Source organism: Muscardinus avellanarius (genome assembly GCF_963383645.1).
Source record: "Muscardinus avellanarius genome assembly, chromosome: 4".
NCBI classification, from domain to species: domain Eukaryota; kingdom Metazoa; phylum Chordata; class Mammalia; order Rodentia; family Gliridae; genus Muscardinus; species Muscardinus avellanarius.
In genome coordinates, this window is record NC_137789.1 from 147,940,312 (window position 1) to 147,964,870 (window position 24,559).

General features: G+C 35.3%; 1 protein-coding gene across 1 annotated transcript in view; it reads left to right on the top strand.

The window, feature by feature from the left end:
• Positions 1-24,559, top strand: part of CCDC172 (coiled-coil domain containing 172) — a gene marked incomplete at both ends in the record, with an annotated part of 80,123 nt that overhangs the window by 32,560 nt on the left and 23,004 nt on the right. The window contains 4 exons of the mRNA XM_080695410.1: positions 1,587-1,703; positions 3,037-3,202; positions 20,250-20,351; positions 21,026-21,128. Coding sequence (XP_080551536.1) covers positions 1,587-1,703; positions 3,037-3,202; positions 20,250-20,351; positions 21,026-21,128 — 488 coding nt within the window. The remainder of the gene's footprint in view (positions 1-1,586; positions 1,704-3,036; positions 3,203-20,249; positions 20,352-21,025; positions 21,129-24,559) is intronic.

The following is a 24,559-nucleotide window of genomic DNA, read 5'->3' on the forward strand; positions in this document are numbered from 1 at the left end:
AGTGAGAGAAGTCAGAAGACCGGGATTTTAGTCCTGGGTTTGCCTTGATTTAATTATGTAATATTTACTGAAGTATTGAAGTTCTCTGGGCCTTACTTTATTCTAATTTACATAATAAGTACTAAATATCCTCAAATATTACACAAAATAAAAAGTAATAGAATTGAGGATCTTTGACTGCATTGTCAATTTTTATATGATCGTATAAACTTGGATCGTATAAAGCTTTCTAGTTTCTGTCTTCTTGACTAGTAAAATACCACCTACTTCAATCTTCTTTCTCCCAATTTTTAAAATATAATCTCAGTTCCTTTGGTCCTGTAAAATATATCTCTCTAATCTTTCTCTGTTGATATTTTTCTTAAAATAGGGTTGATGAAAATAGCACCAAGTACTGTAGGTGCGGGCAAATGTAAGAAATGTAAGATCATATTTTCTATTTTATTTCAGCTATTTTTTAAAAATTCCAATATTTCTAGAATGTTTTGACCACAATATTTCAAAATGTCTTTTAAGCCAACCCTTTGCCTCTGGACTAGACCATTCCTAGGCACTTTACTCTTCAGTCTCTTCTGGGACAGAGATTTCATAGCCTGCCTCTCACCTTGAGGAGGTTCTTATAACTAACATAAATCTTGCTTTCTGCAACTTAAGTTGAATTTGTATCTTTTTTTCTTTTCTCTGTAGAGATGGAAACAACCCATCTGAAGTGATGCTCCCTTATGAAGGCTGGTGCCAAAACTGTAGAAAAATATTTCAGTCCTGCATCATTTTTAGATTTTATATATGAAAGCTTCCTGACTTTGATTTCAGTATGCATGTCTAAGAAGATGCCATTTTTAAAAGTCCAAATAAAATAATAGTTACCTATCTAATGCTAGTGTTTATCTTTTGTTGTTTAGAACCAAATAAGTCACTAAAATGAATGAATTCCTATAAGGAATAGAAATAGGGGGATGGGAGAGAAAAAGTAGAGACCTTTCCCCACATTTGCTGCGATAACCAGCCGGGCTGGTCTTGTTTGTAGGGGACTTGTTGAATGCCTAAAGCGGAAGTGGCTGCCTCTCACACTACCGGCTTGGCTAGATTACTAACCAATATTGCAGGCTCTGAAGATAAAAATGATCTAATATTTAAGAATGAGGCCTTAAAACCTATTTGAGAAATTTAACAGGTTTATGTTTTATTTCATATCGTTATAGTAATGCATTTTGGGTTTTGCCTAATTTTATAGATTTGCATCTCATATTATTATATTGTATAAATGACTTATTATATTCTATAAGTGTGTAGAGTAAAAAAGCTTTAGTTCCCAACCTAAGAATTGTGCTAGAGAGGGGGAGGGAAAACAGTCCCTGCCCTTGAGGAAAAAATAGACTAACTGGGGAAAGAGATTATAAAATTGTAAGTATGAAACACTTATAAGCTAGTAAATATACAGTAAGATATTAAATGTGAATTTAACCTTAGATTTTAAAAATTAATTCAGAAAATGTTTTATACTATGTATGTCTGTTTTGTTAACTAAGTAGCCTAAAATGTCTAATTAATTGTTGTATTATGATTTTTCTCTTTTCACTTTGAAGGTTCAACAATTTTCTGAAAAATCCTTCCTCTTAGAGCTTTTGAAAATTCATGAAAATGCTTTATACAGACAGTGTGGAGAAATTAGAAACAAAAAGAGTATGCTTCTCCAAACCTTAGTAAGTCTCCAGCCACTCAGAAAAAAGTCAGCTTCAATATCGTTGTCAACGAGTAGTTAAATATACTTAGACGTACTTTTAGAAAATTATCCATATGCATAGGGACTGATAGTACTATTCAGATAAGTAAAAGTATTAAGTGCTTTTAAAACCAGTTGTTAGAGCAATATAGTTTGAAAGACTTCTATTGACAGGGATGTAATATAGAAATTATTTGCAATTGTAATAAGCCTAAAAGAAGGAGTGCAACTGATTTGGATTGCTTAGGCATTGATACCTTGGTTTTATTGCTTTTGAAAGGCAGAAAGTTTTGTACTTTGGGTATATTTATGGATGTAGCAAAAGAATGGCTATCATTTACCTGTTTTAAAAGTTAGAACTAAAACTGAGCAGTAGTTTTGAATGCCAAGGGCAGTTTGAAGATATAACTTGTGATTAGTTGACCTTTTTTTTTTTTTTGTGGTGGTACTGGGGTTCCTGGAAGCCCTTCTACCTCCGGGCTGCACTCCCAGACCTATTTTATATTTTTATTTGGAAACAGGGTCTCCTAAGCCAGCATGGCTGGCTTTGAACCTGCGCGATCCTCCTGTCTCCGCCTCCCAAGCGCGGGGATTACAAGCGTGAGCCACCAGGCCTGGCTAATTATTTGACATTTTAAAGAAAATACATTTAAAGATATTGAAAAATACAGAAGTTAGAACCAACCGATGTGATAGTTTTTAGTGACATGGCCATTTTCTAAATGTGGCTTATAATTATTTGATATCTCTTAGAAAAGTGGAAAAATACAATAATTATTAGGTTCTAGTATTGTCAAAAAGTTTTGGTCTTTGGTTTGTTTGGTGTTTTGGGAAATATTTATTTCCATACTATGTTGATATTTCATAATACATAAACTTATGAATCGATTTTGAAATGAATATATAATTTTGTTTCCATCAATCTACATTTAAAAATACTTTCTTGAATATCCTTGCTTGTTTCTTTTTTTTCCTTTTTTTCCTTATAAAACTAATTCCTTTGACTGTAGATTTTAATTTTATGGCATATATGATTATAAAGTTTCGTTCACAAATAAATACAGGTATGATGAGTGGTACCTCAGTAATTCTTACAAAACTTTAAGAAGAACTATTCCATCTGAAGATACTTTGTTTTAAGTACGTAATATTTTCAGTTTTCTACTAGAGTAGTAAAGCATTCTTATAGTAAGATGAGGAAGCATAATTTTATACTTTTGTTTTTACTGCTTCTTAATGCTTATATTTTAAATCACTAAGGAAAAATATTATTACAACCAAACTGTATTTGCTTTTTTATTTCTGTTTTTCAGGAGGATATAAAGAAAAAAGCGACTGAAGAGGAGGAAAAATTTAATAAGGAAATTACAGACTTCAATAATGAGTATGAAATAATAAAGAAAAGAGAGCTTTTGATGAAAGAAAATGTCAAGATTGAAATCTCTGACTTAGAAAACCAGGCAAATATTTTGAAAATGGGTATGAATATATACTACCACCTCATTTGTTTGGCAATAATAAAAATAATTGTGAGTTTTTAGAAACGTAACTTTTTTATAAGCAAATATGCAAATTGTTATTTCATAGTTACTCTGTAACTTGTCCTAATGAATTTTTTTTATCGTGAGCATTCTCAAAGTCTTTCTAAGTACATTTAGTCATTTGTTCAATGTAAATATCCTTTTATTGTTTTTATGTAATAGAGACTTTCCAGGTCCTGACAGTATGAAGTTAAAAAGTAGAAGCAGCAAATACATAAGCATGTATTTACAGTACACCGTGGTGGGAAAGAAATTATGAAGTTAAAACTGGTGGTGTGATTCTCATTTTGCCCTCAATCCAGTATAAACTAGGAAGAAAGGTTATATAGTGGATTGAGGAGAGTTTTATTTCATGAATTCTAGTATGCAGATTATTGCAATCTGTGATAAGATACTGAGATAAATCAATTGCCACAGAGAGGAGAGAGGATTAAAGGCATGTTTAGGAAGAATGACAGGACTTTGTTATTGATTAATGTGGATGGAAATAGGGAAAGTAAAAAATCCGTTTTCAAGCATCAGCTGTCCTATGAAAGCTTGGTTTTGAGTCTCTTCATTTAAAGTAGGTCCAGTTGCAGGTGATGCTTCTTGGTCGTCATTCCTATGTAATTCCTTGAGTTCATTTTCTTATTTTTAAAAAAAATTTTTATTGGTGCATTGTAGTAACACATCCAAAGGGGTACAAGATGGTAGAGGCATACATGCACACATCATTCACTTAGCCCTTCCCTACTTCCCTCCCCATTTTCTTTCTCCTCTCTCCTTCTCAAGTTTGGCTTAGTGATTGACTTTGCTATATTTGTGAATATACATCATGTACATTAGGATATTTTTCTCTTTCCCTCTCAGTCCCCCTCAGTTAAGTCACCTTATTTGCTCATCTATAGTTTCTGCTTCTTCATCTAGAGTTCCTCCTATGATCCATTTTCTCCCTAGCTTCCACATATTAGGGAGAGAATCTGATTTCTTACTTTTTGTGATTGACTAATCTCACTTAGCATAATGTTCTCCATTCCATCCATTTCCCTGTAAATAACGTAATTTTGTTGTTCTTTATGGCTGAGTAAAGTTCCATTGTGTATATATCCTCTTGATCTGAAGACCTCAAAGTAAAGAGACTAGTTTTCCCTCATAAGTTCCAGAATACTACAGTGAAAGAGATATAATAGTAGAGAACTTCTGTTTGGAAAAGGGAAAAAACAAGAAAGGCACAGGTGTTTTTGCTCCATAGCAGTTCTGAAATACAATTATGGAAATATTGTAAATTCCTTGATTAGGGCTCAGGCATCCTCTGCCTAGGAGTGATCCTAGCAGCTCTGCCCTCTGTGTTCTTTTCCCCTTCCCCTGGCTATTCTTTTTTAGTGAGAGCTGGTGTGTGCTTACAGCTGCTGCTTTTCTCAGCTTGCTTCTGTTCTGAAGAAGACAGGGAATCCAAGGATTCCATTTTCACTTTTTATTGTTTATTCCTGCCCATTTCAGTCCAAACACAGCATATATGAAAATACAGATATTTATAAAACTTTGTAAGCCTCACATGAATCTTACTGAGATTGACTTCATTAGGAAAAAAGCCATAACTGCAAATCTCTTTGTGATATGCTTTCCTTTTTGGGGGCTTCTACTGAAACTGATGAGAAATAACATCCTGTGCCTCTTATTGGCTTTCTAGTTCGATTGGATGGTTCTCTGAGGCATCACCTTGGATTTTTTTGAGAGTGAAGAAAAAAGTTCTAAATATTTTTGATCTTGTCGATAGGCCATGGTTTCTAAGAATGGTATGGGTTTTATTTTACTCTCAAGCCATTTCTTACTGGTGAGATCCTAGAAGGAGAGAATATTATAAATAGGCTTTCTCAGGTGTTTTAATTTCCAGAACAACTAATGAGGAAAAATACATAGATATATAGATAAAAGAGCAATATGTAAATTATAAAGGAATCTTCAAAAATACTAATATATTCTGACTGAAAGTGGGAAAAAGGAAATAGAGGCACAAAATCTTCAGAAAATAAATGGAAAACAATTAAGTGATAGGCCCAAATCTCTCTGTCAATAATTACATTAAATGTTACTGGACTAATCACTACAGTCAAAAGGCAGAGCATATCAGGATGAAAAAAAAAAAAGACTCAATAAGCCAGGCATGGTGGCGCACGCTTGTAATCCCAGCATTTGGGAGGCTGAGACAGGAGGATCTTGGTTTGAGGCCATCCTCTACTACTTAGTGAGGCCCTTTACAACTCAGTGAGACCTATTTCAAAATAAAGAATAGAAAAAATAGGGCTGGAGGTTTAACTTGGAGGTAGAATGCCCCTGGATTCCATCCCCAGTACTGGGAAAAAAAAAAAAAAGACTCAAATATACTTCCAAAAGAAAGTCTTAAGGAAACTTAAAGATACAAAGAGGTTTAAACCAAATCAGTTAAAAAAAAATCCATGTAAATAGTAACCACAAAAAGGCTAACGAGGCTATGCAAATATCAGATAAAATGACTGAGATGAAAAATAGTAACCAGGCATGGTGGGTTTTGTCTGTAATCCCAGGGTGTAGGAAGCTGAGACAGGGGAATCACAGGTTGGAAGCCAGTGTCGGCAACCCTGGAGACCCTGAACCTAAGAAAAAGTAAAGTAAGATGGTGCTGGGGGTACAGCTCAGAGGTAGAATGTTACCATACATAAGAAAGAGAATTTTGTAATAAAGAAAAGATAAATTTTTAATAAGTTAATAGACTGAAATTATCCACAATATAATCTCTAATGACAAGGGTTTCTAAATTAAAAATCAGCAACAAATATCTACAAAACCATAAACATTTGGGAATTAAACACACTTATAAATAATTCATGAACCAGAGGTAAAATCAGAAGTAATTTAGAAAATATTTTGAGCTGAGTGATAGTACAGATTTAATGTAACAATCTTTTGTTAAAGGAGATACACAGGTACCTTTTAATGCTTATATTAGTAAAAAAATAAAATAAAAACAATGGCCTAAGATCAATGATAGAATGTTTTACTTGTTGAAACTACAGAAAGAGCAAACAAACTGAAAGTAAAAATAACTGCATTTGAAATAGAAGAAATAGAAAACTGAAAAAATAAGGAAAAGTTTATACTTCCTGATGTTAAAATTTACTAAAATTAAACATACTATTTCACTGGCTTATGAATAGGAATATAGAGCATAGACCATGTGATGGTTTGATTCTGCAGTGTCCCTCACAAAGCTCCCTTGTTGAAGACGTGGTCCAAGTGAAGCAAGATGGAGGCAGGTGGAACTCTGGAGGTGTGGGCTGGGGACTATATTCATCCCCTGCCTCCCAGCCGCCACAACCTGAGTACCTTTCCCCAGCCCTGGCCTGCCACCATGATGTTCCTGTCTGGAGCTAGCTGACCACAGACTAAATATTTGAAATTGTGAGACAAAATAAATATTTCCTTCTGTAAGTTATTCTTGTCTGGTATTTTGGTCACAGCAAGACGAAGCTGACTGACACAGAGCATAGTAGAACAGAAGAGTCCAGAAGTAGATATAGATACTTAAACATTTGATTTCAACAGAGATGGCATAGCAGTTCAGTGGGAGAAAGGAAAGCCTTTTCAACAAGTGGTGCTGGAACATTTAGACAGGGATTGTACAGTAATGACTCTTAACCCTTTCTGCACACCATCTTAAAAATTAACTCAAATGAACTTAAGCATAGAATCTGAAATTATGAATCTTCTAGAAGAAATCAGAAAATTTTAACCATCTTGGAAAGGGGAATGACCTCCTAGATGGGACATAGAAACATGAACTGTAGAAGAGAAAAAACACAACTGAATTTAAAATAAAAATTTAAGACATGTAAGAAAATGAAAAACTAAAGACACAGAGAAAGTATGTCTGCCAATGTATTCTTATAACCTGAAAATAGTAAGGCAAAAAAGCCAACTTAAAAATGGGGGGGGGGTGTTGAACTTTATCATAGGATACTAATGACCAAAGAATTATGTGGAAACATACCAGAAAATACAAATTAAAACACAGTGAAATATTCCCATTATATTCATTTAATCAAAATTAAAAAGACAAACTAAACCAATATTGACAAGAATGCGAACATCTGAAACTCATATAGGAGTGATGAAAATGTAAAATGAATGGTACAGTTGCTTTGAAAAGTTGGTTTGAAGGTTCTTAAAAGTCTTTGAAAGCTGGGCATGGTGGCGCACACTTGTAATCCCAGTACTTGGGAGGTTGAGACAAGAGGATCGCAGATTCGCGGCCAGCCTCAGCTACTTAGGCCCTCGCACCTTAGTGAGACCCTGTTTTAAAATAAAAAATAAAAAATAGGGCTGAGGTGTAGCTCGGAGGCATAATGCCCCTGCGTTCTATCCCCAGTATCATAAAAAGGAACAAAAAAATCTTGGAAGTCTCTCTGTGGATAAGAGTTCTGTAACAAAGGAAGAGTGGAGGTAAGGGGAGGGTTTGTAGTGGAAAAGTAGGGTCATCTTTTTTTAAATTCTTTTTCTGTGTGTGTGTGGTACTGGGAATGAGACCCAGTGGCATTGTACCTCTGAGCTACACCCCCCAGCTCTAGGTTTTTAGTCTATTTTAAATTTTGAAACAAATTCTCACTGAGTTGCGAAGGGCCTCGCTAAGTAGCTGAGGCTGTCTGTGAACCAAGATCCTCTGGTCTCAGCCTCCCAAATGCTGGGATTACAAGTGTGTGCCACCACGTCCAACGTTAATTTCTCTTTTTTGAGGTGAGAAATATTTGAAAATATTTAAGTTTTGAATTGTTTGAGCCAGTATAGAGGTAGAATTTAATATTCAACAAAGAAGCAAAGTTTCTAGAGAAGACTGGAAGTAGTGTACACATGGTAAGACTGGTAGTTATTTTGAGAAGAAGAAAACAAATAAAAAATCTGGAAACAACCTATGTGTCCATATCTAGGGGACTTCATCAGAGTTTTCATCTTACTTTTCCTTTGTGAATATATTTTTATGGTAAAAGCTACTGAAACGTGCAGATCAGAGGAAAACATAAAGAAATTAAATGCCAAATTATGCTCCTTAAAATTGAATTTGTTACTTTTGCTCTCAAAAATAAAGGAAACTGCCTATTTTCCTGTAGCATTATCCTATACCATTACTAAGCAGTTTTATCAATAATTTTAGTCTTTGCCAATATTAGCTTTTTGTTAGTTAAGGAAGTTAGTCCCTATCATGTGTCTTGTAAATATTGTTTCCTTGTTTATTGCTTGCCTTTTGGATTTGCTTATAGTTGTGTGTGTGTGTGTGTGTGTGTGTGTGTGTGTGTGTGTGTGTGCATGCTTGCACACGTGCACATGAGTGTACATGTGTTTAAATGCCATAGAAATATAGAAATGTATCTCTCACTATAATTAGTCTTTTCCTTTATAGCGTCTGAATTTTGTCTCTAACTTAGCCTTTCTTTGTGTATGTATTTTTTTCAAAAGTTCAGCCATGTGTATTTATAATTTTGTTTTCCTTTCTTAATTTATATTTTACATCCATCTAGAACTTAATGATAGAGATAGGGTTCCAATTTTGCTTTTTCCAAATAACTGGATGGCTGTTTCATATTATTTATTATATAATTTATCTATTTCAACCAGTGGCACTTGTCATATAGTAAATTCACATTATATATGTATGTGTCATGCACATGTCTTTCTGTACTCTGTCTGCTCTACTTTGTTTTGTGATTATTTTACTTTCATAACATGCCTTGGCATCTACGGGGACAATCCTTTCTTCTTGGTTTTCATTATTCATATCCTCCTGGGTTTGTTTTATTAGGCAAAAGTTAATTATTGTCAAGTTAGAAATTATCTTGTGTTTTAATTAGATCTGCACCAAATTTATTAAGGAATATAGGGGGAAAGACATTGCCAGTCCTGACTCTTCCTACCCAAAAAACAAGATTTCAATTAAAGCTTTGCCTTTTTCTTGTTAACATCTCTCTAAGTATTACTAAGTATCATAAATGGTATCTTTTCCTCTGTGGTATTTTTTTTCTGGTTACTGTTTATCTATAGGTCAGTGACTTTTTTCCATATTCTAATTTTCGAATAACCTACCTTATCAAATTCTTTTATTTGCACTTTATTCACTGAGGTTTTTGTATCAGTTTCAGCTAATGATAACTTTGTTTTGTAATACCTAGTACATTTTAAAATCAGTTTCATTGATAATTTTAGGACATTGTTAAGTACTAATTATTTTTGAAAATATAGAGTTTTATCATTAATCATAATGCAGCATTGAAGATCACTTTCTCCTCCTACTTGCTGTCTGCCTCCTCTCTTCTTCCCTCTCCCTTCTCCCTCCACCCCCCCAATGAGTTATATTAATAAATATCCTGTCGTTAGCCTTACTTAGTGTGGTCTCTTAGTCTTCTAGTATATTACTGAATTTTTTTTGATATTAAGATTTTTGCATCAGTGTTTATGAGCAAGGTTTATTGTGTGTGTTTGAGCGTGTGTCTTCTATTACTGAATTATTTTCAGTAAGACTTTTACATCATTGTTTATGAGCGAGATTTATCGTGTGTGTGTGTGTGTGTGTGTGTGTGTGTGTGTGTTACTGACTTTGCAAAAGGAATGTGAATTCTTTTTTCCCTAGTTAAAAAAATGTAAATTTGAGGCACATCATATCCCTCAGGTTTCAAAAAATCACCTGTGGAACTGTTTCGGGTGACTCCTTGATAGTAGAAGTAGAGAAGGGAGGCTTCAGCTCTGAGCAGGTGAGAGGGCCCTTTTCTTCCCGGCAGTTTTAGTTTCCATTGTCCTGCCTCTCAGTGCTTGCTCTGTCCCCTTCTCATTTGTGCCACCACACCTGCATTTCCTGACACTTGGGTTTCCCCCTTTCTTCCTTCTTCCCTTGGCCTCCTCCTCTGATCTTCCTGCTGAGCTTTCATCCCTCAACTCTGAATAGTTAGCCAGTTGCAATGGGTTTTGAATAATCTCCATTCTAAGCCTTTCGTGGCTGGTTTTATTATTTTCTATTGAAGAGTGTTTTCCCCAAATCATCTTTGATTTACTGCTTTTTAAACCTCAGAGTTATATTCTATTATTGCACCTTGAAGTTACCAAAATATTTCAAAATACTAAATTTGTGTATTTGAAAAAGATGATAGTAATGGTCTATTATACTGAGCCTCCTAAGTTATGCTTTATGTAAAAGTATCCCAGGAAACATAGCAAACCAAGATCGCGGCATATTTTGTCACTCCTAGCATCTGTCCTCCTTCCAGTCTCACCCTGCAGTCTCCTTGCTGAAGATGCATTGACCTCTCCTGTTCCCCAGATCACGTGGTGCTTCCTCTCGGGACCTGTGAATGTGCTCTATCTGCAAGTCTTCTCTTAACTTTTACCTCTTTAACTCAGTCCTTCTGATCACAGGTCAAATGCTACTTCCTCAGAAAGTTCTCTGCTCCTCTCTCCTTCCGGTTGCATGTTGGGTGAGTGGTTCTGGCTGTGTTCTTTCATAGTTCTCTTTACCTATTTGTAGTTCAATGTAATCATATACTTTATGCTTATTAATTCACGTTTCTCTCCCCCACTAAAGTATATATTTCTACAGGGGTAAGAACTTCTTTTCTCATAAATATACTTTGGAAATTCTCTTAGAATATTTATTCATTCATTCATTCAGTAATATTTATTGTATACTCTGTGTATCAGACACTGTTACAGGCATTGGTGTAACTATAAACGACCAAAAGAGAAGAAAAAAAATCTCTCCTTTTGTGGAGTCAATATTGAAATAGAGGAAACAGGAAGGAAGGAAGAGAGTAAGGAAGGAAGGGAAGTAGGGAAGGGTGGGTGAGGAGAAAAGTGAGGGAAGGAGGGTTGTTAGCCTAGGTGGTTGCATCTGTAGCACGGTTTCCGATGCTCAGGGAAGGCCTCACTAATGAGGTATATATATATTTTTTTTGGTGCACTGTATTCATACATCATGGTAGGATACATACTTTTGTAGACATACATGCACACTTTTCCCAGTCATCCCCCACCCAATCCCCACCCCATTCTCTTCCTATCCCTCCCTCCCATGCTTGGCTTAGTAGTTGACATCTAGTATTATGGCAATTTATCTAAAATTAAAAATGATAATCTCACATAACAGTTTCATTTGTCTGATAGCAAGCTTTTGATGACTTAAAGATAACATTTCAATATTTCTTTTTGCTTTCGTTCTTACCAGAGAATATTTTTTTTTCTATTTTTTAGGTGAAACTATCATATATTTATATATTTATTTTTCAGAAAAAAATCTATCCTACTGTGAAATATGGACTCTAGGTACCCAAAACGATCTTGAAAAAGAACAAAGCTAGAAGATATATAGTTTCTGATTTCAAACCATATAAAGCTACAATAATTGAAACAGTGTAGTACTATTATGAAGGCAGATATATAAACCATTGGAGTTAAATAAAAGCCTAGAGCTAAATTCTTCCCTATATTGTCAAGTTATTTTTGACAAGGTTTCCACGAACATTTGGTGGTGGAAATAATAATCTTTTAACTAAATATAGTTGAAAAATAATAATTACATGAAAAAATAAAATTGGACCCTTACCTAATCCCATATACAAATAATAACTCAAAATAGATAAAAGACTTAAATATAAATCTTAAGACTATAAACTTTTAGGAGAAAATCTGGGTCATAAAACCTCACAACATTGAAATTGGCAGTGATTTCTTGGTTATGATTTCAATGGCACAGGCAACAGAGGAGTATACAAACTCCCTAAAAAAGAAAAAATAATATTGTATATCCAAAGACAATGTAAACAGAGTTAACAGTTACTAATAGAATGGGATAAAATATTTCCAATTGCTATATCTGAAGGTATATTAATATTCCAACTAGAAATCCTAAAAATTAACAACAATAAAGGCAAACAATACCCTTTAGAGATAGGTAAAAGACTAACATAAATAATGAATCTCCACAGATAATCAATCTTAGTTGTCTGTTGGATGGAAAATCTTGTTTCTTTAGTTCTGGAGTGTGTTACCTATTTCTTCTTTGTAGTTAATCTCTTTGAGTATTTTCTCTAGTGCTGGTTTTGAATACATAAATTCCTTCAGTTTCTGTTTGTCATGGAAGCTTCTTATTTCTCCATCTAATTTGATAGAAAGTTTTGCTGGGTAGGAAATTTTTGGCTGGAAGTTGTTTTCTCTCAGAGTTTGGAATATGTTACTCCAAGCCCTTCTGGCTCTCATGACTTGGTTTGGGAAGTCTGGAGTGATTCTAATTGGTTTGCCTCTGAGTGTCACTTGGCCCTTTGTTTTTGTTGCCTTTAAGATTCTCTGCTTGGCTTCCACATTGGTCATTTTGACAATTATGTGGCGTGGGGATCCTCTTCTCCGATCCTGTCTAAAGGGAGTTCTATAAGTTTCCTGGACCTGTGTATCGACCTCTTGCTCTATGTCTGGAAAATTTTCTGCTATTACTTCCTTGAAGAGATTGTTGATCACTTTGGTTTCACTTTCTTTTCCCTCCTCTATTCCAATTATTCTTAGGTTAGCTCTCTTAAATTGGGCCCATATTTCTTCAATATCAGATTCCTGCTGTCGGATATTTTTTTCTAGATTAGAAACTATGCGTTCATTTTTGGATTGCTCATCTTCTAAGAGCGAGATTCTGTTCTCCATGTGGTCTAATCGGTTGTTTGTGCTTTGAATTGAGGCCTTTACTTCATTAATTGCATCCTTTATCTCTTTTTGGCTCTCTCTGAGTTCTTTTCGAAGCACCTCTATTATTTCTAGTTATTTTCCTGATTTGATCTTCTAGAAATCTCTGATTTTCTGTTTTATCGGGTTCTGATGTTGTGGGGTTGTGGGCATTTATTGCTCCAGTATTATTCCTCTTTCCCATGATTTCAGAAGTTTGTACCTTCTCTGGGTTCTTCCCTTGGGTCACTGTGACTTCACTTAAGGTGTTCTGGATCTCGAGTCAGTAGTATCTCAGACCCCACTACTCCTTTACTGGGTTGTAGCACAGAGTCTCCGACCCAGAGAGTCGATAGAGGCTGCTTTAGACTGTGGGGGGTGCCAGGTTGCATGTTCTCCTATGGTGTGATATCTCAGCCACCGCCCCTCCCCCACTGGGTCAAGTTCTAGGGAGTACAGTAATGGGATTTCTCCTCTGTGGCCCGCAATTTGACTCACTGTTCTTGAGTACGCAGATGTAGCTGTACTAGACTTGGTGAATTCGGTGCTGCTGCCGCCGGTGGCAATATGGCACCGCTGCTATGTCCTCGGCTGTGGGGCTGGTGTTTTTCTTCTTGGTTTTGATTTCCACTCTGTATCCCTGCGGCGTGTGCTGAGCTCGGCCACTGGGAGCTTTAGATGCTCTCTGCGCAGAGAAATCCCGCCTGGCTGTTCCGCAGCTCACCTCAGCTTGCTGTAGCCATCCCGTGAATTTGCCGGTGCCGCTGGCAGTATGGCGCTGCTGCCGCGTCTGCCGCGGCCTTGGGCGTGAGGCCGGTGTATCTCCTCTTTGGCTCTGTTCTCAGTCTGCTTTCTCTCTGGAGCCTGGTGATTTTTTGTTTCACTGGTGATGGTGTTTTCTGGCTATGAAAGGTGCTGATTTTGTGGTAATGGAGATTTGTTGTTTTCGGGGCTCTTAAGCCCCACTTTTCTCGGTCGCCATCTTCCCGGAAGTCCTAATAAGGTATATTTGAATAAAACCTGAAAGTGAAAAGAAAGGGGCCCAAATGGGTACTGGGGAAGAGCACTTCACAGGTAAGATTGGCAGGCAAAGCTCCGGTAGGGAGATTGTGTTTAATCTGTTTTTGAGTAAAAGCAAAGAGCCCAAGTTCTTTAGAGTAGAAGGAAAGGTCATGAGGTCAGAAAGGGAACAAGAATCACCTGGACCCTGTGGGCTGCCCTCTGACTTTCACTAGTGAGGTTAGAAGACATCGGAGGCTGTGAACAGAGGAGTGAAAAGTCTCACGTCTTACAGGTTCCTCTGGCTGCTGGAGAAGCACTTAGAGGAGGTAAAGGCAGAAATAGGGACACCTGGGGAGGAAGGGGCAGTAATGTTTGAGAGGGGATGTTGGTTTAGATAAGGGAAGAAGCAATGGAAATGCCAGTAGGTATTCAGATTCTGGAATCTATATTTTAAAGTTTGCTGAGCAGGATTTTCTGATGAACTAGGTGTGGGAATGGAAGAACAAGAGAGATACTAAAGTTGATCCAAAGTTTTTGGCCTCAGAAATTAAAGGGATAGACTACTTGATCTTCAGTATATATTTGTGAAATGACTTCATTTTTAACATCTGATAATTACAGATGAAAGGATTGATCACTTTTGGCTTCAAAATAATGACTATAATGATTGCTATAACATTACTTTTAAATGTTCCTATGACACATTTCTTCCAGTTGGTCAGTTTTTCTTGAATGTGAGGCAAGTTGTATATTTTACTTTTTATTTGCTTGGTAATATCTGTTAATGATTGACAATGTATATATGAGGAAAATTGATGTTAAAAGATGGGAGTGAATTTTGATTGTTTTACTTTGTTTACTATACATAGCAATAAAACTGAGCTATTGATTAAAACTGTTTTAAGCAGTGAAAGAAATTGAAAGTGATTACCACATCAGTTACACCCCATAAAGCTTTAAATAATTATAATAGTAAAATAAGGATAAGGCAGTGGGAAGTGGGGGAGGGGAACTTATCACCACAGCACAGTGTTTTAGTTCTGCAAGTTTTGTTAGAAAATGGAAATTTTTTTTTAAAGAATCAATCTTCAGCCGGGCATGGTGGCGCACGCTTGTAATCCCTGCACTTGGGAGGTGGAGACAGGAGGATCGCGTAGGTTCGAAGCCAGCCTCACTGGCTTAAGAGACCCTGTTTCCAAATAAAAATATAAAACAGGTCTGGGAGTGTAGCCCGGAGGGTTTCCAGGAACCCCCAGTACCACTAAAAAAAAAAAAAAAAAAAAAAAAATCAATCTTTCAATCTCAGTCTACTTAGCCTAAAGAGTCAGGACTAAGAAAATAATCCTTTCTCAGGAATAGATCCAAAAATTTTCTATCATTCTTACCTATGTTTTGCAAAGATATTTTATCAAAGAACATCTGATAAATCATCTAATAAAGAATAAAAAGTATTTATTTTAGGTGGGATTGAGCCAGGGACATTCTACCTCCAGGCTATAGCCCATGCCTTATTTTATTTTTTGTAAACAGAGTATCACTAGGTTGATGAAAGTCTTACTGGTTGCTGAGGCTGTCCACAAACCTGCAGTCCTCCTGTCTCAGCCTCCCAAGCACTGCCATTACAAGGGGCACCACCATGCCTGGCTCTTAATTACTTTTTTTTTTTTTTTTTGGTACTGGAGATGGAACCCAGGGGCACTGTACCTCTGAGCTACATCCCCAGCCCTTTTTTATTTTTGAAACAGCGTCTCACTGAGTTGTGAAAGGCCCCGCTAAGTAGCTGAGGCTGTCCCTGAACCATGATCCTCCAGTCTCGGCCTCCCAAATGCTGGGATTACAAGCGTGTGCCACATGCAAAGCTTGACTTTTAATTTCTTAAAATATTGTGTTATAGTATCCTAGAATGCATATCTTAATTGTTAGATGTAGTTATATTTAAAATTTTTACCTCTTAGCAAAAACACAAATGTGAATCTATTAATTTTTATAGGACTGTCAACTTATTACCTATATCAATGGGCAAAAATATTGTGAATAATCAAAGATATTTGAAGACAATCATATGATTCATTTTAATTCAGTTCAACACACTTTCTTTAGCACCTACTCTTGTGCTCTCTCTATATTTATACAGTTCTAGGCACTAATACAAGAATTGAATAAGCACGATTCCTGTTTTCCAGGAGCTTATGGTCTAATGTGGAAGACAGACAAGTAAAAGATAACTTAAATATTATGTAATTGGCTTTTACTTATGATCAAAAAGGAGAAATGAATGGAATTTTCCCTCCTACTGCAAAGTTAGAAGACTGGAGAAAATAATATTAAACACTATTTTCAGATATTAAGAACAAGAAACAATGTAGGACTGTGATTCCTGATGGAGAGGAAACCAGCAATTAAGGAGTACTCCATCTGCACACAGATTTTGGTCAGTAATGCTGTGAAGAGGAACTTGAACAATGACAAGTGATCAGAAGGAGTTGATGACACAGAGATTTTAGGTCAGGGAGGCCAAGTCAGTCCTTGAGAGAACGGTCCACACAGAGAAGCAGCGTCAGAAGTTTATGTAGAGGCCCCGTTGAATCTTTGGCTGTGTGTTACCCACTGTGAACAGGAAACTGCACTAGGCTGAGTAAAGAAAAACGACTGGAAAGTGAAAGGGTAACAATTCTAAGAACTCACGTGCATTGAGAGACATTTATTTTTTATCATGGTATATGATTTCATTAAGCAGAAGAGTCCTGACTTAGTAGAATTAAATTAGTCGAGATTTCATCTTTTTTCCTAGAGGTTTTTATTAGCTACAGCACCAGTATCTTAGGTTTGACTAAGTTCTAAGACCACACTGTTAGAAAAATTGAATGAAAAACCAGACATGATGATACACACCTGTAATCCCAGTACTTGGGAAGCTGAGACAATAGGATCACAAGTGCCCAGCCTTGCTATAGTCTTTAAACATATTTCACAGAGTTATCTTTTTGGGGGAAAAACTACCAAATAAATAGTTTTTGAAGAAATTACTGTTAATAATAAGTGTATGTGTGTGTGTGTGTGTGTGTGTGTGTGTGTGTGTGTGTGTGTGTGTTGTACTGGAGATTGAACCAGGGTTTTATACATGCTAGGCAAGTGCTCTACCTATAAGCTTATCCTCAGCTCTTTTTAAAAATATTGTTTTGAGACAGCGTCTATAAAATAGAAGAGAAAATGTTAACTTTTGAATAATGGCAACATAGGAAATACAGCCAAGAAAGTTTGGTGAAGAAGCATTTTAGGTTATGTTATAATACAGGTTATATCTGAAGAAGAAATAAAAAGAGAGCTATTATATGGATATATCTTTTGCCTTGAGATTAAGAAATATATTATCAAGAAATTTATACCATATACCACAAACTCCACTGGTGAATGTGACATTAAAACAGTACTTGTCTCTCCAGATTGTCCATAGAGTATACACAAAAGATCCTGAGCTGATTAAATAGTTCCTTTTGTCAAAATTAAACATCTCATTATATTTATCTTTAAAAGACAATTTTATTTTTATAGCATTTGCAGCCATACTGAACTAACCCCACTGAGTTCAGACAAATATTAAAAATTGTTCATAAACTGTGGTCTCTTATATGCAGAGAGGAATGACTTATGGGTAGCTCTTTGGGCATAAGGAATGTTGTCTGATTATGATCATAGATGCACATGCATTAGTTTGACAGTTTGGTTTCCATTCTTTTGGGTAGATACCCAGAAGTGGTATTGCTGGATCATATGGTAAGTACGTTCCCATTCTTCTGAGGATCCTCCATACTGTTTTCCAAAGTGGTCGCACTAATTTGCAATCCCACCAACAATGTATTAGCGTTCCCACTTCTCTACATCCTCGCCAGCATTTGTTACTGTTTGTGTTTTGAATGATTTCCATTCTGGTTGGAGGTAGGTGAAATCTCAGGATAGTTTTAATTTGCATCTCTCTGATTGCTAATGATGCTAAGCATTTTTTAATACATTTATTGGCCATTTGAATATCTTCTTTTGTGAAGTGTCTATTTATTTCACTTGCCCATTTTTTGCCCATTTTTTGATTGGGTTATTTTCTTTTTTCTTTTTTTTTTGGTACTGGTGATGAAACCCAGGAGTATTCACCCACAAATTACACCCCCAGACCTATTTATTCCTTATTATTCCTTTTTATATTATTATATTTTTATATTATTCCTTTTTATTCCTTATTTTGAAATGGTGTCACTAAGTTGTAGAGGGCCTCACTAAGTAGCTGAGGCTGTCCACAAACCGTGATCCTCCTGTCTCAGCCTCCCAAGTGCTGGGATTACAAGTGCACACCGTCACACCTGGCTACCCGGGTTGTTTGCTTAGTGTTGAGTTCCTTAAGTTCCTTGGGATTTTTTATATACAAGATCATGCTACCTTTAAACAGATAGTTTTACTACTACTTTACTAATGCGGATGTCTTTTATTTCTTTTTCTTGCTTGAATACCCTAGCTAAACTCTCCAGTACAGTATTGATTAGAAATGGTAAGAGTGGATATTTTTTTTCTTTCTCCTGATCTTAGATAGGAAAGTCATTCTTTCACTAATGAGTTTTATAATGGCTATGAGTTTTTTCATAGATGCCTTTTATCGAGTTAAGAAAAATTTCATCTATCCCTGGTTAAGTGTTTACTTTTTATCTTTCCATTTAGTTCTTCATTAAGATCATGTCCCTGTGAATCTTTATAAAAGTAGTTGTAAATTCCTGGTCTTCAGTCGCATCATCTTTGTCATTTCTGTGCATATTTCAGTTGACCCAATTTCCCCCTTGCCCTAGTTATTTTCACATTTTCAGATGTCTAGTGATTTTGGACTGCATACGAGACATTGTGTTTACAATTCTGTTGAAGGTTTGAGTTTTGCTATCTTCCTCTAAATAATAGAGACATTGTTTTAGCTAAAGTTATTTTTTACCAGACATTTACATTGCTATGGCTCAGATTAAAACCTTGTTTATAACATTTTTATAGGGTGGGTCTATAGTAGTATTTAATATAGGTTATTTTCTTTTTATATATCTGTTTATTGGTACAATGAAATCACACATTATACTGAGATTCAAAGTGATACAAGCATACACACACACACATATGTAGTGTGTACACATGTATACATATACACACATGGCTCCTGGGTTGTATATATATGTAAACATACATACATACATGCATATACATATGCACGTGTGTTATGGTTTAAAATGTCTCTCAAAACCTCGCATGTGGGAAATGCAATAAGGTTCAGATATGAGACATGGCTGGAGGGTTTGGTCACTGGGATCTAGAGACAGTTTTTCTCTGCTCCTGCTGCCATGAGTAGAGTGGACCTTTTCCTTCCCCCTCTTCTATGCACTAAAGCTTTGCTACCAAGCCCTTTTTCTTCTGTAAGCCAATTGCCCATGGACTGACCCCTGAAACCTCTGGAATAATGTTCAAGCAGTCTAATAAATGTGTAAATGGAGTTCGAGAAGATTATGGCAGAATAAAAAGCATTTGAAAAATTTAGAGATGAATTTTAACAGATGAATTGGCATTAGTTGTGAAAATCAAGGGAGGTCGGGGATTTTAAGTAGAAGAAACAATATTTGTAATATTGAGAAAGACTTTAGTTATGTAGTAAATACTGTACTAAATACAGTAAATACTCTTAAATAAATGCTCTTTGGTTATAGAGGTTTATTTTCTTATTATCTTCTTAGGAGTTCATTGTACTTAGTGATATTACATAGTTTGGATTATCTTTTGTTAGCCTAACCACCACCTAACATCTTTTTTGAAACACTTGGTGATTAATGAGTGCTGGTTAGTTTATTAAAGACAGTTTCTAGATGGTCAAGGGAAGCCATTTGGAGTTTAAAATTTATGCTGCTTAAATTTTTATTATATGAGAAAAAGTTAATAATGCTGATATATTTAGGGAAAAGCCTAAATATTTAAAATGTGTTTTTTATTTGTCTGTTTCTAGACATTTTAGAGGTTTTGTTTTCTGTTTCTTTGAAAAATGCCATTGGAATTTTTATGGGAATTGTATTAAACCTGTATGTTGCTTTGGGTAATATGGACATTTAAACACTATTAATTCTTCTGATTCATGAACATGGGATATATTTCTCCTTAGCTTTGTCTTCAATTTTTTAAATCAATGTTTTATAGTTTCCAAGCATACAAACTTTCATTTCCTTGATTAAATGTATTCCTAAGTAGTTTTTAGATGTTATTGTATTTGTTTCTAGAAGTGAAATCATTGGAACAGGAGAGTGGCCAGTTAAATGAACTTCAAAGACAAAAGAATGAATTGACACAAGAGTTGTTTACTCTCCAGAGAAAATATAAAGGTATTTTATTTTTGTGTTAGTTTATTTTGCTTGGTAAAAGAATATAGCAGGGATATATTATCCTTTCAAAATATATTAATCTGTTGGGATATGGTATTAGTATAAAAAAGGAATAGATACAACACTGAATTGGTGTTACAGCTGATATTATTACGATGATGATGATGATGATGATGATGATGATGATGATGATGATGATGATGCAGTAGTACTGGGGATGGAACCCAGGGGCAATCTACCTCTGAGCTATTTTTTTTGTTTATTTTGAAACAGGGCCTCACTAAGTTGTCGAGGGCCTCTCTAAGTAGCTGAGGCCTGTCTACGAACCACTATTCTCTTGTCTCAGCCTCCCAAATGCTGGGATTACAAGCATGTGCCACCATGCCTGGCTTTACCGCTGATATTATTAATATTATAAATTCTGCAAAGATCTTTTTTGTGCTTTCAGCTGCTATGTTGAAGTAGAAAATAAAAAAATATTCATATGTATATTTGATGTGCAATACAAAAAATTTGACTCTTTTCATGAGTGAACAAAAGTAACCTTTATGCTGAATATGTATACATGTTTGCATCCCAGTGAATCTCACTATGATGTATAATTACAATGAATCAGTACAAGTGCATTTAAAAATAAAGCAAAAGGTTATAAGAATTTTTTCTTTACTGTTTAGTTCTTAAAGATGAAGAGAATGAAGCCATTTTTACTACCAAATACCTAGAGGGAGAAAAAATAAAAATCAAAGAAAAGCCTCAAAACGATGCTGAGTGCTTAAGGTGAGAGTTTTCTATTATACTTTTATATAAGATCTGGAAATTTCTAAGACTTCATCAAAAAGCTAGGTGCCTATGTTTCTTAAAAAGTTCCAGATAAAGACATTTTTTTCTTCTATGTTTATCATGAAACTTACCAAAAGCAAACACTTCACTGGCTAAAAATTGCTACATATCAGTTTATGAGGCATTGGGTTGATGATAGTGAAATCAATTTTATTTTTTGTATATTACATGGAGTGTTATTGTCGTTTTAATATACAAGTCAAGCCGGGCATGGTGGTGCATGCTTGTAATTCCCCATACTTGGGAGGCTGAGACTGGAGGATCCAGGTTCTCAGCCAGCTTCAGCTGCTTAGTGAGGCTCTCTGCAACTTAGTGAGGCCCTGTTTCAACACACACACACACACACACACACACACACACACACACACACACACGTGTATCTCCAAGGCAATCTACTTTTATTCGTAATGTTTTTAGGGGAAAGCATTGAAATCATATTTAATTTTTCTAGGTTCAGGGGAGGGAGTATCTACTTCAAGTAAAATAACAGTAGATGATTTTACTTGTTACTCTGGTATAATCTACTGTTATTTTGCTTGAAATTTGTTACTCTGGTTTGGTTCCTCAAGAATGGGGAATGTGTTTTGTGTATGGACTATTTAGATGCGTTTTATGAATTTGGATAGTGGAGTAACGGCTGTTGTTTGAAGTGACATAGTCATAAACTTGAGAAAAGGCCTCATTTTTTTGACTATTACTTATTGGTAATTTGGGATTACATTTATTGAGTTCCAAGTTTTAAAGAAGCTCTTATACTTCCTGGGCTTCATATGAGAAAAGAATCTTCATTACAGAATCTATGAAGTAGCAAATGAAGCCCTTCTCACATAAATCATACAGGAAATATGTTCACTAGAGCCGAGCAAATGCTTCATATTGGCAGTGTATTGCCTTAGGCTGTCATTTTAGTAGATTGTGAGAAAATATTTGCAATTTAATTTTATGTTAAGTTTTATAAGCATAAAATATTAACCTCTTGGGTGATATGTATGATACAGAATGAATTTTCGTAATGACAATCTGCTCATTGATTCTTTATCCTTTAAAAAATGGTAATGCCCTCTGGTATCATCATACTTAGTAGTATAAGAACTTCTACTATAAATTCTGGTTTTGTGGGTTTATCACTCAGTCATAAAATTTTCCCTAAGTTAAATTAAACACATAGCATCTGTTGGAGATTGCTTTTTCCTTCATAAACAGTGACAGAGGAAGTAGTGACAGAAATGTCAGTCCAGGTACCTCGTCCATCCACTGCATTTTAGTGTTATTAATGAGATGCCAGTATTTATGGATTTCCACTTTAAAATCTTTGATATGTGTAATTAGCTTTTCTATAATGAGTTTCATGAAAGGATTCCCAAGTGAAAATTTCTCAAGTGAAGAGTGAAATCAAAATATTGAGTTTAAATATTTTAAGAAAAAGGACCATCTATCTTATAACTAGTGCAATAATACTAAGGATGACAAAAATGGTAGAACATTTATTCAGCTTCATCTTAAAGGTCAAAATTAAGTGAATTTTATTTTTAAATTTTGGAATAGAATAGTCTTTTTATCTATGTGTTAAAATATATACTGAGTTTTCCAATAGTTAACATTTTTCTTAATTTTTCAGATCTGACCTCTAGTGGAGTAGATATTATTTTTATAGCAGTCTTTCTCAAACTACCACTATTTTAGGCTGGATTATTCTTGACTGTGGATGGCTGTCCTACACATTGTAAGATGTATAATGGTCTGAACCCACTACATGCCAGTAACACCACCCACCTCTTAGTTGTGACAACCCAGAATATCACTAGACACTGCTAAATGTCCCCTGGGGTGGAGGTGGGGAGTAGCAAAATCATCCTTAGTTGAGAACCAGGTTTATTATAAGGTTATAATTATATTTCCACTTTTAATAAACTTTAACCAGTAAGAAAGCAATTATAAGAGAACACCTTAATATGAGTTCATCTCTATGAACTTATTCTTTCTTCAGTAGTCCCACCTTATCCACCATTGCACTTTCCTTGGTTTCAGTTATAGATGGCAAACTGTGGTCTAAATATGTTAATATTTTTCTTGACTCTTTCAGAAGAAATAGACCACATTCATATAGTCCTTATTATATTGTTTAAATTTTTCTATTTTATTATTGTTGTTAATCTCTTATTATGCCTGAACATTAAAGATCGACCCCTAGTGGATGCTTAAAACCACAGATAGTATAGAATTTTATAGATGTGGTATTTTTTCTTCTATATATCTGTGATAAAGTTTACAAATTAGACACAGTAAAAGATTAACAATAACTAATAATAAAATAGGACAATTGCAGTAATACTATAATGAAAATTGTGTAAAATTTTTAAGTTGCTTTTTTTAGAATTTTCTATTTAATAATTTCAAACTGCTACTGACCCTGATAATTGAGAGAACAGGTAATTAAAACTGAAGAAAGTGAAACCACTTATAAGGAGGAACTTCTATGTGTGTGTATATGTATATATGCATATATAGATTATGTAAAATGTACATATGTGTGTAAAGTTTTATATTTAGAAAATTAATCTGCCATGTTCAGGAAGATTAAAGATGTTATTCTTTAATGTATTTAATAGTTCCTGCTTTACGTAATATTTCCCTTTATAAATACCAAGATGTTTAATTACTTACAAATTATATTTTGAATAGGGTGGAGCACACTAGTCAACCTAGAGACTACTTTTTGTGTGTGTGTGTGTGAGGTACTGGGGTTTCTGGAAGCCCGTCTACCTCCAGGCTACGCTCCCAGACCTATTTTTTATATTTTTATTTGGAAACCAGGTCTCTTAAGCCAGCGTGGCTGGCTTCGAACCTGTGCGATCCTCCTGTCTCCGCCACCCAAGCGTGGGGATTACAAGCATGCGCCACCATGCCCGGCTAGAGACTAGTTTTTTAAATATACATCTCTATTGGTGCACTGTAGTCTGACATACTGTAGTTCAGAGTGACAGGGCTGCACATGCACCACAGTACTTGATTGACTTTCCCCTCCCCAGCCCCTCCCCTCCCCATGCATAGTATTGAGATTGGCACTGGTAGTTTCACATGAATTCATGTAGACTATTGTTATAATTAACACTTACTGAAACCAGAGGTTTGGTGAATTCATCAGAAACCTCAGAAGCGTCCTGTAAGTATAACTAAGCTAGTTTTTGTTCTATTTTAAAAAATATTGTTTATGGAGAACAGAAATGATAAATATCTGGGTCTTGATAGACAGTAAACCTAGAGGTTAAGATTATAATAAATTTTCCTGAATCTCAGCTCTGCTACTTACTAGGTCAGTAACTTTAGACAAGCAACTTAAACTTTTCTATGCTTCAGTCTCCACATCT